The sequence below is a fragment of the Pelobates fuscus genome, chromosome 8 (genome assembly GCF_036172605.1).
Source record: "Pelobates fuscus isolate aPelFus1 chromosome 8, aPelFus1.pri, whole genome shotgun sequence".
NCBI classification, from domain to species: domain Eukaryota; kingdom Metazoa; phylum Chordata; class Amphibia; order Anura; family Pelobatidae; genus Pelobates; species Pelobates fuscus.
In genome coordinates this window covers 20,465,753-20,482,011 of record NC_086324.1, presented here as the reverse complement: position 1 = coordinate 20,482,011, position 16,259 = coordinate 20,465,753, and the positions used below count along the sequence as shown (strand labels likewise).

General features: G+C 37.1%; 1 protein-coding gene across 1 annotated transcript in view; it reads right to left on the bottom strand.

Moving 5' to 3' along the window:
* Positions 1-16,259, bottom strand: part of THSD7B (thrombospondin type 1 domain containing 7B) — a 366,207-nt gene that overhangs the window by 226,224 nt on the left and 123,724 nt on the right. The window contains exon 6 of the mRNA XM_063429372.1: positions 13,262-13,431. Coding sequence (XP_063285442.1) covers positions 13,262-13,431 — 170 coding nt within the window. The remainder of the gene's footprint in view (positions 1-13,261; positions 13,432-16,259) is intronic.

Here is a 16,259-nt window from a genome sequence, read left to right as displayed (position 1 = left end):
ACAGTCATACACTATCTAGAAGACTTCTTGTTGATCAAAGATAACATATTTTTCACTAGAAGCCTCACGGCAGCTTAGTCTGGTTGACCACTTGGGCGTCCCAGTACCCCATGAGAAACAGAAGGCCCAGACACTATCATCACATTACTGGGCATACGACTTGAGTCGGCATCCATACATGCAAGTTACCACAAGACAAATAGGGAACATTCTCAACTACATCAATCACTACCTCCTGCTTAGTACTTACAACTGCAAGGAACTACAATCCCTTCCAGGTTCCTTTATTTTGCCATGCCAATCATACCACAAGACCACACTTTCACATCCAGAGTACTTTCCCCTTTTTTCCACACCTCCAACATGACGATCAGAGGATGTCCCTAGACACCCCAGCAACAGCAGACCTGCACATGGGGAGGAATTTCTTAACCACTTGGCATGGTAAAAGCATGTTCCTTTCAGGATTGTCAGAATGACCCTCCCAACCACTCCTCATTTCAACACTTTCTCTTTTCTTTCCATTTACTTTACTTTCTTACTCCTTGGTGGGCCCTCTTTATTTACTGGCCTACTGTATCGTCGGTCTCGGCACACCACAACCGACTGGCTCCCTTTATACTATCCTACGCTTATGCTGGGTCCTTACTCCATATACGGCTATTTGCCCCTTACACAATAACTGTTTACACAATGAGCCATGCTTCATTAATGAAACTGAGTGTATAGAATTAACACCACAGATAATATGGCATTTACATATTTAATTTGCTTAATTACAGCTTCATTACATTAATTTACTTGATATAAGAGGAAATGCTAACTGGAATTTAATTATCCACTTATATCGTTAACAACTCATCCTCTGGAAAAAGTGTACATAAGAAAAAATAAAGTAATTTTACATTTGGGTATTTAAAATCAAATAAGACATATCGCAGATATCAAGCACTTTCAGCCGTTCAGGATGTATTCCACATTCTATTTATTTTTGAAAACAGAAAATCTAACTACTCTGGATGTAAGCCGTTTAACACCCACTCCACTTCAACAAAAATGTTTTTGGAAACAAAATTGATAGATGTATGCCAAAAACATACATGCATTTAATAGTGCATGTTTCCATTCAGTGTATATATAAAAACAGCTTGCAAAAGCCTTGTCTTGTCTTGTCTTGTCTTGTCTTGAAATCTTTGTAAGCCCTCCTCTTCTTCCTCAGCCCAGAGTGTCTGTGGCTGTCCAATCACAGACTTCCCAATGCATCTCAATGAGAATACATTAGCCTGCCTCATGAGCTAAACAAACCAGGAAATAACAGGGCTGATTGTCTGATTGACAGCCAAACGGGTGAAACAAGGTTAATTTTTAACAATGCTAATTTCTACTGAAATCTGTACTTTTTGTAAAATTAAAAAAGGACACACTTCATAAATAATGCATTTCAACAAACTAAAGAGCTACAGGGGTCTGGAGTGTCTCTTTGCGTGTCATAGACATGCTGGGTTCATAATGATACAAAATCATTTTCCTAAGCTGTTCACTATAAAGATAAAGTGTTTGCAGTCCATTGTAACGTGAATCAGCTTTAGAATTGCCAAAGGGGTCAGTTCATTTAATAGCGAGAGTGAGAGTCAGAGCAGTTAAAAATGGATTTGAAACTTGGATACTTTGGGCGAAATTACAAAAGCCAGTTGTCATTTAATCGTTATTTATTGAATAGACCTTAAGGTCGTTATTATGGACGTTTGTTTTGTTACAGCATGGCCAGAAGTGAGGAAATATTCCTCTTTTCACTGGTTATAATGTAAGGAGTCTGGTGTAAGTAGTAGTATATATACATAGACATACATTACACCCAAGAGTCTGGCAATGACTTCCCATGAGGCAAAAAGGAGATTCTTTATTGAACTAATTTGCATATGCCCACCCAGAATTGATTGGGGTAATAACATCACTGCAAATTTGAGATTTCTGTGGGAAAAGCAAGTCTTATTTGACTGGTGTGTGCAGATCTTTGTTTAACAAAGTATTGACTATCCACTGACCTCTTGTGGAAGGGGTTTTTTTAATCGGTTTTTTTTCCCACCATAACTTGATTGGTTTGTGCTGTGAAAGTAATGCCAAGAATCAATAGCAAGCCAGTAACCAACCTCATGCTGATGAGTTGCATTAACAATGAAACAGTTGTCCTTGAGTGTTTCACTGACTTTGCATCTCCTCCTAAGTTGTGTTGCAAAGCGGTTGTATACAGCAAACATAAACTCCAAGGAATCCATGTTTAAAGTGGAATAATGAGGCAAAAAAGGTGATTCTTTGTTGTACTCATTTGCATATGTCTACCCAGAATCCCTTGCAGTAGTAACATAAAATCACTGCATATTTGAGATTTCTGTGGGGAAAGCAAGTATGTGTGTCTGTGTATATGTATATATATATATATATATATATATATAGAGAGAGAGAGAGAGAGAGAGAGAGATCACTTTACTTTAAATATAATTTGCAATAGCAGCTTGGCACTGTGTGTGAAACAACAGACAGTTAAATAATTATTTATAGTCCAAAATCGCACAGTAATAGAAGAAGCCTCCAACCCCCAGAGTCCTGGAATGAAATCTAGAATTGGTTCCAATTAATAGAATTTGGCAGTGTTGTCTCATTTCAATTATTCACTCTATCACAATATGCTGGAATCCTTCACTGGCTCACTCCTAAATAAGGACATAATATAAGTAACAATTCCATGATGCCTAGAAAGCTCGTTCACTGCTGTGCCTTCTTGCAAAAAGGGAATTCATCAATCATACAGTGCGGCAATGGTAACTTGTGAAGAATCGCCTGTGCTATCTTCATTACAGTTTCCATTAAAAAAGTCAATTTTGTGGCTTTTTCAATGTGTACATTAAGTTTAAATGTGGTTTTCTACAAAGAAACTATGATCAATCTCCTTGAACAAAATTGCATTTGCATATTTATGTAAATGGAGGTTTTTAGTTCCACTCCAATGGCCATTAGGTGTGAGCCCACCACAACGTTAAGGTAGGTCCTACACTAACATCACTTTGCTTGCTTCAGCTTAAGGCAAAAGAAAATCTCTAATGAGACAGAGAGGGGGTATTTTTTTTAAGTTTTAGCGCAGGTCTTATTTTTGTGTATTTGTATTTACCTTTTGTATCACACAGCCATGTTACAGTGCTACCACCCATCCAATGTGGTCCCTATTATGGATACGTATGTAGGGGGTTACTTTATTTATTGCAAACAAAAAACCCACAAATTGTGGGACACGGCCCACGTGTTCCTACGGGCCAATCGCCATGGATCCCTGGTGGTACTAGAGGTTGTCTGAACACATTGTAGCTCCTAGATTTAAGGTTCGAAATGTGTTATTTTGCAGATAAATATATGTACAAACAATATAGAAATGGTGGTTTAAGATGATCACTAGTGCAAATCATGGTTGCTTGAAACAACGATGAACTGCCTATACAAAAGAGATTGAACATGCAGTACCCTCAAGAACAAAGAGCAAAAGAGCAGTATTTAACTGTATTTACACATTGAAGTACATTCAAAAACATGTAAAAACACATCTTCATTGTCCAGAAATACACCAAGACACCAAACAATATTGTTACATTTTGCAGAATATTAATCCACATTCTCTTTGCCTAAAGGTAGTTAACAGAAATAAATAACTGAGTGCATTTATTTTACTCCGATACTTTAAGTGTACAGAGAGCACTCACAATAGAATTGTTTGTTTGCATCAAGAAACTGTCGCAAAGGAAGTTTATTCCAAGTGACTAGATCTTTCGTTTATATTGAGGAGTTAGCTTCCTACATGTGACAGCCACCAACCTGCTCTGCATGAGAAATGTTACCAGAGAGCCGCTGGACTCTGCATTCCATTATATCGGCCAACAGCTGGATCACGAGTAATGTTTATCTATAGCCAAAAACACCTACACTACATAGTGCTAATCCAGTCATTCCTCAATTAATATAGGTAGACAATGTTACAATGGCTACACCCAAAATAAGAAAACTGGTAACCCATTTATATAATACGTACTTTGATACATAGATGTAATTCATGATCTCAAATATAAACATGCTCTAAAGTATAAACGAATAAAAATTTCACTTATATGGCTGACGTTACTATAAGATTTATTGAGAAGATTAGTTCAAATTGAATTGCCCCTCTCTTTGCTCCCATGGTAGTGCCAGCATTTTAATTTTTGCCAAATCAGGATAATTTCAGTTCCTTCAACAATTGGATATAAAAAATATGTTGTCACATAGCTGTAACACAGGGGAATATTCTTTTAGTGATTTTAAAAGAATTAGAATCAACGTCTCGAAATTAATTTATAACCAAGTGACAGGGACTCCTTCTAAAATTACTAGAACTTGGTATGGTTATTTTATTATCACTCAAAACAACATGGGTGAAATACAAATGAATGGAATACTTCACTTCTTGGATAAAACCCAGTCAGTTCCAGTGCAGTTTAGAACATTAAAAAGCACGTGTTTATAAATACACAAACTATGGCACATTCTGTTTCCTTATCCTATTATATAAGGATGGCGTATTTTATTGTATTTTATTTTTTGCTTAAATTATTTAGTTGTGTTTTTTTTTTTTTTTTTTTTTTAGTATATCATAGGGTAAATTATGTCTTTCAAATATTACCTAAAGACAATCCTCTTTCATACTTTAAACCTAATGTATTTTGTGTTGCATACTTGCATTAAAGGGTTACTCACAGCACCATAACCACTTCACAGATTTTACAGGGCTTCACTGTGAAATGCTGCACATACGGAGCTTAACCCATTAGTCACTGGAGGTGTGTCATTAGCCAGCCCAGAACAAATTTCCGGACTGGCCAATTTTAATTCTGTGCAAAATTGTCTGCCTGTGTCTGCCTGTCTGGCACCATTGTGCCGCCTCTTCTTGTGTCCTCTTCTCAGGCCATCCTCCCTGATTTTCCTTCATCTCCAGCCTCCAGTGAGGATGGGTGATGTCAGCCAAAGTAGGATCAGGATGAGGGGAGAAGTTTTTTTTTAAGGTTTGGGGTGGCAGATGACCCCAGAAGGGGTTACTCTAATGGAAGCTAGCGTTTTATGAACACACTGTGTAAAATATGCTATTTTTAGGAATAAACACTATTTTTTGGTTGGCGTAATCCTTTAATACAATAGCACGTTTTGGATAAATAAAAAGTGTTCATGTGGAACCATTACTACAAAAACCAACAAACTGTTTCTGCTAATTTCTGCTAACGATTGCTCTACTTTTAGGACTTTCCATCACTGCTGTTAGTGATTTTTTTTTTCTTTTACAAATGCCCCCTATAGATGACATGCTTTTTGTTTTTAGATAAAAATTTAAACCACAGTATTTTACAGCTAAAAAAAAAAAGAGTATGAGTTTAATCATTCATTACAGGTTAATTATTTTGGCACCAATAAAACCTTTATCTGTAATTTCATATTTGGCTTAAATCATATATACATGTAGAGATAGAGACAGAAAGAAAGAGATTGAGAGAGGGATGGAGAGAGAAAGAGAAAGAAAGAGAGAGAATGAACACACAGTTTGACTCCACACTGGGGTATACCGCAGAATCTATCAACCACCATACATTTCCCAGCCTGCACGTTATAACTGCTCTGGAAAGTCAGTGGGCAAATGAGATAGATAACTGGCATAAGTATCTGAAATAGTACTTTTCATTGTTGTGCTCCCAGTCCTGCAAAGCAGTATTAACCCCTGTCCCCCTACTCAGTCCCTGTCCCCCTACTCAGTCCCTGTCCCCCTACTCAGTCCCTATCCCCCTACTCAGTCCCTGTCCCCCTACTCGGCCCTGTCCCCCTACTCGGCCCTGTCCACCTTTCTAACCCCTGTCCCCCTACTCAGTCCCTGTCGCCCTACTCGGCCCTGTCCCCCTTTCTAAGCCCTGTCCCCCTTCCTCAGCCCTGTCCCCCTTCCTTTTTTTGTTTGATTGTATATCTGCATATATGTGACTGAGTTCCTGTATGGTTGTTTGTTGCTATATATCTATGTCTATAGCGCATGAACTACAGCATGGAGGGTCATGAGAGAAAAACAAGAAGGTGTAAGACATAGTAAAGGAGGGATAAAATAAAAATGGGGGTTACAAGACACACAGGTGAAGACACATTTTTTTTTAAGAAGGGGAAGGCAAAATGCATCTTTGTCCGTGCAACCAAAAATCCTTGCACCGGCCCTGGCGACTGTGTGTGTTTGCATGTGTCTTTACATATGTGTGTTCGAGTATGTTGCAAATTAGAAGAATGTGTGTGTGTGCGGCTAGCTGTCTATGTGTGTTTCTAAGTAAATGTAAGTGTATGTTTGTGTAAGCGGGGGTTACTTTTTATGGATTTATGTAGCTAGCTATATGTGTTTGAGTGGATATATTGCAAATGAGGTAAGTGTGAGTGTACATAACTCCACCTCGGGGTTCTGGAGACATTTAGAAAGACTTTCTCTTGTAGCTTGCTATTATGCCTCCATGCCTCCTGGAATACTTTTCTCATAATAAATGCTTCACCTGCATATTTATCTCTCTCTTTTTATCTCCTTCTCTTCTCCCTTCTCTGAGAGATGGCAATGTTTAACACCTGTGGGTGCAGGTAAAGGGTGGCTCTCGGAAAATGGAAAAGTCCCAGAAAAATAAGAAAGATGCCCCAAAGGTAGAATATCCCAAAAGTGAGTATAGTTTGTACTAACCTACAAACAATGCGTTGATTTCAAGATTCACAAATCTACCTTTAAAACGTTAAATATATACATGTTGGATCAGGATGCATTGCAGTTTTTCTAAATATGTTTTTTTTCTACAGATCTCTCCAGAAATTTAATTAGAGTGTTGCTTATTATTTCAGCAACAAAAAAGCATAACTGTTGATGGAAATGTGAAGTTGTACGTTATGCTCCCTACTGAGAAGGTCATCACACAGCATCGCTCACTTATTCATATATGTAAATGTAATCCGATTTGCCAGGCAGCAGAAATGAACTCCCTGTTATCAATATAGTTTCTTAGCAAATATTTGAACCGCAAGATGATCCCGTCTTAACAAAAGAAAATTGCAAGCTTTTTAAAAAAAAAAAAAATTGTCATCTTTTTACTGCAGGATTGTGGGGAAATATTTGATGAGGAGATATGTATTTTTAGCATGAAAATCCATCACTGAACTTAGATACTTTTATTTTATTTGTTACTTTTACAAATTTGAAAAAAAAAAACATGATAAAAATACTGAACTATCCTCCTCATGTTGTCTTTTTTATTCTATATTCTGCACTTTCTCTGACTGTTCATTCCACCCACACGATACTTTGAGAGTATCCACCTTGTGTAAGGGTCTCACGCACTTGTCCTCTCCTCCTCTTCTTTCTTTGTCTCCAGGCCTTCTTCCCCATCACTTTCCTCCCTTCTCTATTCCCAAATCCTTTCCCTTCAAGCAGTCTTCTATGCCAATGTCTCTTCATCAAGTCATCTATCTCATTTCTCTCCACCCATAGCTGTCTTCCCATCTCTCACTACTACTTCTGCTTCGTTCCCATTTTACAGCATTATTTTCCCAGTTCTTACATTTTTGTCCCTTTGCATCTTACCTCTAACCTTACCAAGTGTTCCGATTTTGGTGGGACAGTCACGATTTTTGGGTCCTGTCCTGCCATTCCACAATTTTTGTGTCCTGTTCTCTTGGCACTAGAACCCTGTAGAGAGCACTGAAACTGCCCTCACATGGCTGGCCTGAGTGATGGACATACATCCTGGTGTAAATTGACGACAGGCTGACCTGCCATTAACTTGGCAGACCTGCCTCTCTTTGCAGGTGGGCCCGGCCCCTTTGAGGCAGAACTAGTGACATGATCGCATCACTGACCCACCTCCTTAATGCCCTCCCACCAACATTCTAATTCTCAAGTGGCAGTTGGCAGGTATGTTTTTAAACTTTATGGTAGTATCTGCCTTATCTTCTTCTGGATTCTGGTTCTAAGCTGAGCCTAATCTGTTTAACTGTGCGAACATGTATAAAAACAAGTGTTCACCAAATCAGCAGTAATGTTACACTGGTTGCCATGGTGATAGCTCAACTTTTAAAACTTTGAGGCATATTTGCCCTTTAAACATGGTCAGAAATGTTCTATGGCTAATCTAACTGTAATACTGCTAATGGATCCATGGCTTTAGATAAGTCATGTATACTTATTAGAGAGGGTACTCATTCAATTAACCCCTTCACTAACATTTTCATTTTGCAAAATACAAAGGGAACATTTATTCTAATTATTGATTACATGAATTTCAGGTAAACATAGGATAACAGAACTATTTAATGGTGTTCAAAATACCTAAATAAATATTCAGAATTTTAATGTTTTATTTATTAGTTCATCATATATAAAATTATTTTTGAATAAAACATTTTTGAGACTGTATTATAACCCAGGGTGTGAAATATTAGCATTGATTTAAAAATACCAGTTTGTCACATACTCAGGTATATAAAAATATGAATAAAAATGATCACACGCCTTGCTTAGGGTTCTGTACACGCCTTGCTTAGGGTTATTTGCAATAGCTGTCTAAACAGTTACGCACATTTTTGTGCAATACAAAACACTGCATACAGTTACACCTAGGGGATCATGGGCTGTTACTACTGCATTCAAAAAACCCCAGTAGTGTTCTCACAATCATCAATATTCTCAAGTTGGAATTCAAACAGTAAAAAAAGAGATTACTGTAGTTTAGCAGGAGATTTTCACTATATCTGCAGAGATGCAGAGGGACAGAGTGGTGAAAACCAGCCCTAAATAAAACGGCAAGGCAAATAGGCATTTATGGCCAAAGTGTTATATTTACTAACCATCTATTCGCAAACAATTTTGGATTTCATATTTTCTTAATTCTAGCTTTGCTGGTGTTAATTAAGCTTTTGGTATTTATTAATCTATTAACTCTATCCAGGCGTGCACCGACATCATGAGGAAATGAATTAAAGGTAATATATTGTCAAATTAATTGTTAACTTTTATGCTGTGAAGCAGTTTAAATATTATGCCATATTATGGAAATTCACTCTCTAAAGTGCTTCAGGACTTGTTTCTGAATATAAATATATCCTAAAGTAGTGAACGTTTTTTTCCCAAGAAAAATATATCATTTTCTGTCCATCCCAAGTCTTAAACGCAGACTAATAAATTTGCGGTTTGGTTTAAAGACTGTTCCTCATCAGAGCACAATAAGCCAAAATAACACCTATTTTAATTAGATTTACATCCACTTAGATCATTTATTAATTTTTCACTTGAGGAAAATGTAAAACAATTATAGAGCTAAGATACATTAAAGCAATCTATTTATTGCACCTTTTGTGTGTGTAATATGGCAAATTTGTAACAGCCTGTTTTACACTAAAGGAACTTAAATGCAATCATTGGATATCCCCAGGGAAATCTTGCTGTTACATATTTATTTTCATAATACAATCTTTGTCCCAAGCATCTTGCAGATAAATGGTACATAAATAAAAAGAGAATTCTGACATTATTATACAAATTTCACTGGTTGGATAACATATTATACGACGTCATTTATATCACCATTCCAATGGTAGAATGTAAATTATTCACAAAAAACGGTAGGTTAATTGTCTCATAAAGGGGTCACCCAATAATATGGACAATTCATGGTTTGTTTGAAACCAAACGTAGAAAATATGTACAAATAAAAATATAATTTGTGCCGATTTTCCGATATTATTTACAGGTTTGCTCAGTTTTTCATTATACTATACTTTCTTTTGACTATTCTTTTCAGAGTGAAGACTTATTGTGCTCCCACAATGCAACTGACCTTCTATCCAATGAATTCCTGGAACTCATAAGGTAAATGCTGTATAGACTAATGTGCTATCAACCATAACATAGATATATGGTCACGAAGGCTTGGACAAAATGAGTTAAATGTAACAATATATAAATATATATTGTGATTGTATTACAATGGCTTGAAATGTTTACAATATGATAAAATACATATGCATACAAAATTATACCTCTATTCTAAAACAAGGATGTATTTATACCTTAAAGGGACACTATAGGCTTTAAAGTAACTTTAGCTTAATGAAGCAGTTTTGGTATATAGGTAATTCCCCTGAAGTCTCACTGCTCAATTCTGAGCCATTTAGGAGTCAAATCACATTTGTTTATGCAGCCCTAGCCATACATATAGGAGGTTTCTGCAGGGTCTAGCAAGCTATTAACACAGCAGGAGATAACAATTCTAGGGATGTGCATGGGCAAAAAATTTGGTTCAGTTCAGAAATTCGGGTAAGTAAAAAAAATCTCAAGAAATGGTTATTACTGTGTCCAGTGCGCTTATAGGTATATTAGAGTGATACAAGAAGCAGCTACACACTCTGGTGGGTGTTCTCTTTCCCCACTCAATATAGAAGTGAACCAAAGTGAATCTAGTATGAGCTGGATAAAAATCAAAACCTTACTAGTCGAGTGAGTGGAGCGCTATATATTTACACTTACCCTGATTTAGGGTTAAATCTCAGATGTATATTGGTACATAGAAGTGAAACAAAAACAATACAACATAATATAGTGTAAATCTGGAGATAAATGAGGATATTGTGATAATTTTTCAATAATCAAACTCACATGGATTAGAGCCTCGAACAGGACAGGCTCAAATCACTTCCACAGTAGTGTCGTATGGAGACACTGCACCCTTTAATCTGGATTGAATTTCCTCAGGGAAAGGGGAGAAAAAAGGGGAGAAACCTCCTAGTGGTAAAAAAAATCTGTCTGCTTTGGCAATTTGAACCAATGGCATTCGGTTCGGCACTTCGGAACTGCCAAAAGTCGTCACTTCGGAACTTCAGCGCTTTGGAACTTCGGCACTTTGGACATTCGTAAGCATCCGAATGTCCGAATAGCATGAAATTCATATGAATGTACATTCGGAACAAAACGAATTGCACATGTCTACTTTATATATCCAATATAATAATTGGCTAAGGATGTTTGCCCGATGCAGTCAAGTGCAGTAGAGACTGCACAAGACTGCATGGGACAAACACCCCATGCCAGGCAGTGAGGGAGCAAAGTACTTACTTGCACGTCTTTCAGGGTCTGCTGGCAGCCGTGATGTGACGCATACAGGTTATGACGTCATTGCACAAAAGGAATTAGCTTATTGGTCAAGATTCCTGTCATCATTCACGTAATTTTCCCTCCCTCTTTCTTATTTTGGCACTTTTCAGAAATCCGAATCACTTTGCCACTTTGGAGCTTCGGCACTTCCGAACTACCAAACTTCGGCACTTCGAGACTTCAGCACTTCGGACATTCGTAAGCATTCGAATGTCCGAATGGTATGAAATTCGTATGAATGTACATTCGGAACGAATTGCACATGTCTAAGAAATTCTCAAAAAAACAGATTATGTAATAAAGCAAGTCTAAACATTACATGTCTCTTACCATTAAGTGTTTAGAAAGGCTGTGTAAGTCACATGCAGGGAGGTGTAGCTAAAGCTGTATAAACAAAATTATTTAACTCCTAAATAGCAGAGAATTGAGCAGTGATACTGCAAGGGCATTATCTATACACCAAAACTGCTTAATTAAGCTAAAGTTGTTTTGGTGAGTATAGTGTCCCTTTAACATTAATTGCTAGCTTCAAAACTGAAGAGTGAAAAAAAAGCAAGACCTAGAATTTATACTAATGAAACTTCGCCTACATTGGTCATAGGTTCTGCAAAATCACCATATGTTTACAAACAATAAGAAACCTTGTGAACCGATAAAAACCTAAATAGTCTATAACAAAGTGTTAGTCAAAGTGTGGGAGTCGCAGATCATTTTGTTGTGAAGATACATTAAAAAAGCTTTTAATAATAATTCATTCATTGCTGTAAAAATATGGAGAATATAAAAGATTAGCAAGTGTACAGTATCCTACATCTCACAACCCCGCAGAAAGACTCTGGAACAAATAGAGCAGAAAAAACAAGCAGACAGATTGATCTTTCAGCCAATTCAACAATCGTTTTTTCAGAAATGTTTCTTTATAGAAAGAAGCCACAAATAACAGTTGTAATTCTACATTTAACTTTTCATTACCATGTACAGATCTTCTACATAATGATACCAGAGAGCTGCATGTTTCCTGTAAACTCTGACTACAGCTGCAGGTCTTGCTAAGTAGTCTTTCCCCCTTTATCTTCGTTACTGAACGGCTAGCATGGTGCAAGAAAAATTGCATTGTTTTTTGTAAAAGAAGAAAAAAACCACATACCGGTAGTTTGTATCATAAAATAGAAATCAAAATAATGTTGGCATTCTTCACTTGGGTTAACAGTATTGTTACTGTACGACTGCTACAAAGTTCCACAGAGTCAAAGGGGCAGTCAAGCGAATCATTTTATCCCTGCGATCAGTGAAGCAAATCATGAATTTGAGTTCTGAGCAATTCTTCCCACAGGAATAATTCTCATACCGCTAACTCTGACTTCACAGGTTCACTGAATGAACCATCTGTGAGAAGCAAAGAGGATCAGCGAGGATGAATGCATTCCCAAATTCTCTCCTGGGGTGGCTGAGTTCAGTAATGTATCCATACAGGAACCAACCCATTCAGAATGGCAAGATTAAACAGTCTAGGGCAAGGCTGCCCAAAAGGTAGATCCCCAGATGTTTTACAACTACAGCTACCACAATTCTTTGTCATTCTAAAGGCATGCAAGGCATCATGGGTGTTGTAGTTTACAACATCTGGGGACCTACCTTTTGAGCCTTGGTCTAGGGTGCCATATCATATCCAGAGTACATATAGCTTTCTTTTTTTATAAACACCATACAAATCCCTAAAGATAATGGGCATGAATCAAATTTATGATTTGATCCATGCATTGGCATTCGTGATTATATGTAGTTCGTTTACACTTTTGTCTCTGTAGGAGCAATGACATTGCAAGACTGTTACTGTAGCAGTGTGTTTGATTAACCTTGGTCCTGATCTGAAAGGGTTAATATCCAACCACTAGGTAATTGCAAGAACATCTGTGGTATTTCTGTCAACACCTAGCTCAAAATAATGAATATAACAGTTTAGATTCTTCAAACTAAACAGTTTTAAAAACATGAGACAGGAAGGATTGTGGGAAACGATAGTGCTTTGCACCAACTTACCTTCTTCAAATGATTCCATTCCAGATTCTATAATACTCTGAGCACAAAACACACTGCGTGTTTGAGTCCCACCACCACAAAGGACCCGGTCCGTCTCCCAGTGAGGCTCTGTCTGGTCAGCAAGGTGGGACACTCTGCATTCTTTCCACGCAGTCGTCTTCCAAAAAAAACTAAAATAAAAAAAATTAAAAACGAGACCAAAATGGTGAGTGATGATTCATAATCTACAAACACATCTGTTATTGATCCTGAAAATACTCAATACACAAATTTACGGCCGCATCCTACAAAATTATCCTCGCTGTTAGCGTCAATTCTAAAATAAATATAATTTCTTCCTAGTTCTGGGCAAAATGAAAAGTCAAGATTGTCAAACAAGAGAATGATAACCTCAGCCAGGAGGATAATAAAATATATGCAAGAAATGTGGAGAAGGCCATGCAAAAATGCATAACCGCAGGAATATTTAATAACCGCAGCAATATTAAATTGGGTCTGTCAAACACAGATGAGTGGATGGTGACATGATCCATTTCTTTCAAAGAATGAAATGTAATCTAGATATTGAGCTGCCAAATTTAGAGTACATTGATTAATATTGTTTTTTTTATTTATTTTTTATTTATGCCAACATACTGCAGTTCAGTACAGTAGGTATAACTTATTACAGACATTGTTCTAGTTCCCCAATATGTAAATTAAATTGGGGGGGGGGGGGGTTGTATCTTCCCCAAATGCAGGCCCTTCAGATGTTGCTGAACTACAACTCCTATGATTCTCAGCTTCTCTATTTCATTCATAGAATCATGGGAGTTGTAGTTCAGCAACATCTGGAGGGCAGGAGTTTGGGGAAGTCTGATCTATAACGTTATCAATTGATTTAATTGAACACAAATCTAATGAAAACTGTCATTTTTTAAAAAATAATTATTTAAAAGTGTTAAACTAATGTATTACATGTATTAGAACCTCTGTGTGTATTGTTTTGTAAATATCTCTTGGTTTACTCTTGCTTTGAGGCAATTTGGCAATCTTAAAGGGTTACTCCAGCCAAAATAATAGAAGAGAGAAGGTAAGGAAAGAAAAGAAAAGAATAGGACTTACGCGTAACCCACATTGAGCCCAAGTTCTCCCTACAGCTGGTCCCTCCTCCAGTGATGTGACTCACCTTCACTGGTGGAGAACGGGCTGAGAAGAGGGCTTAGTAGTGTGGACGGGGTTCTGTACTGTCATTGGTTGATGCAATGTGTTATGATGACAGATTATGCACAGAGTTAACTTTAGCCTGCCTGGAACTCTTGCTCCGGCAGTACTAGGTTATATCGATCAAACTGAATGCTGCACGTATAGACTCCAAGTTCTATGACCACCTCATATCAGTAACATGGCCATGGTTAACCCTTTAAGTCTTCTTGGTCACAAGAGCAACTTATTAACCAAATGAAAAGTGCAGTTAATTAAGAGGTAACATGTCAAATCCTGGCACTGGGCAACTCAAAAATAATACACTCTAAGACAGACCTCACAAATTAAACATGGCCTCATAACCTAACTAGTACGTCTGAGCACAAAGTCTAAAGACGGCTGCTTCCCATAGAATAATAATAATATTAATAGTAATGAAATAATAACAGTTTTCTTTTAACCAATCCAATATGTATTGTTTAGATATTTGTCCGTGTATTAAACTGAATATCTTTTACATATTTCCCACTTGTTTAGATCAGTGGTGAAGTTCGTGATACGATTATATAATAGTTTCCTCTAGGAATAAACTGAGTATATACTTGTAGTCAAACTCTCTCAGCCAGTACATAAATCATTACATCTGAGTGCAATGTGCGTATGCTGGCATTAAAGACAACCCTGGGATTTATGGTGCCCTAGGTGAAAATAGTGTCTTCTGGACTGTTTCCCTTTTGAAAGTTTTCTTTTTGCTCTTGAGATTCGCCGTTGTGATTCCTATGGAGTCTGACATCCCAGTCAGCCAGTTTTTACAATGTGCTTTGAATACCAATGTTTGAATAACTCTTCTTGGGATGTTAAAAGAGAATTCATTTCATTTTTGCATGACAGATAAACTTTAACTGTAGTCCATGTAACCTATGCTCGGCAAATCTTTTTAAGAACTTTTTGTCTTATAACTAGAAACAGGATCCATATAGATAACAGGATAAAAGCAATAGAGAACTATTACCAGCACCTCCAAATATTTTTGTAACTGCACTCACCGTAGACTTACTTGCAGTGGTGCGCGGTGAGAATATTCGGTTAGGCCGAACCACTTTTCCCAAAAATTGACCATTTCACAGAATTTCCCTATCTCAATTTCAAAAACTAATCAGAGGAACAAAAGGATGTGAAAATGGGCCAATCAGTGTACTGCAAAATGTATACATAATATAATTTCCATAGCAATTTCCCGCCATCTGGTTCACAGATCAAGTGATAAACAATAAACAACTAGTAGGAGTAGGAGCAGTAATGAAAAATATATATTTATATATTATATATTTAAGTATATAAGATATAATTATTGCATGCATTTCAATTGATCTGTTAACGAAATAAACATTTAGTGACTGCCCCTTAGACATGAATAATTTTGTTCCCCACTTAATAATCTGCCACCACCAGAATTCCAAATCTCAAATCAAAATTACCATATACAGCCATTGTGCAGCTTGTTTGGTTAGTGATATGTGTACATTTCATGTACATTTGGATACATTTGGGCTAGGAGTTCAAGAATTTGACCAATTACCCGGAAGAAAAACCCAAAGGCTGTTTTAGGCCTTTTTCAAATCATGTGCCTGGAGCTATTGCTCCAGTAGCCCCTATATTAATCTGTCACCAGAACAAATAACATTGGAAACTGTAGCAACTGTCCCTTTCACAGAAAGCATTGAAAAGGATGCTCAGAGAATTGGGTAGAAACATACAGTGTTACTGTGTGCATTTATTGCATTTGCCCACACTATGGTGATTTAATAATGAC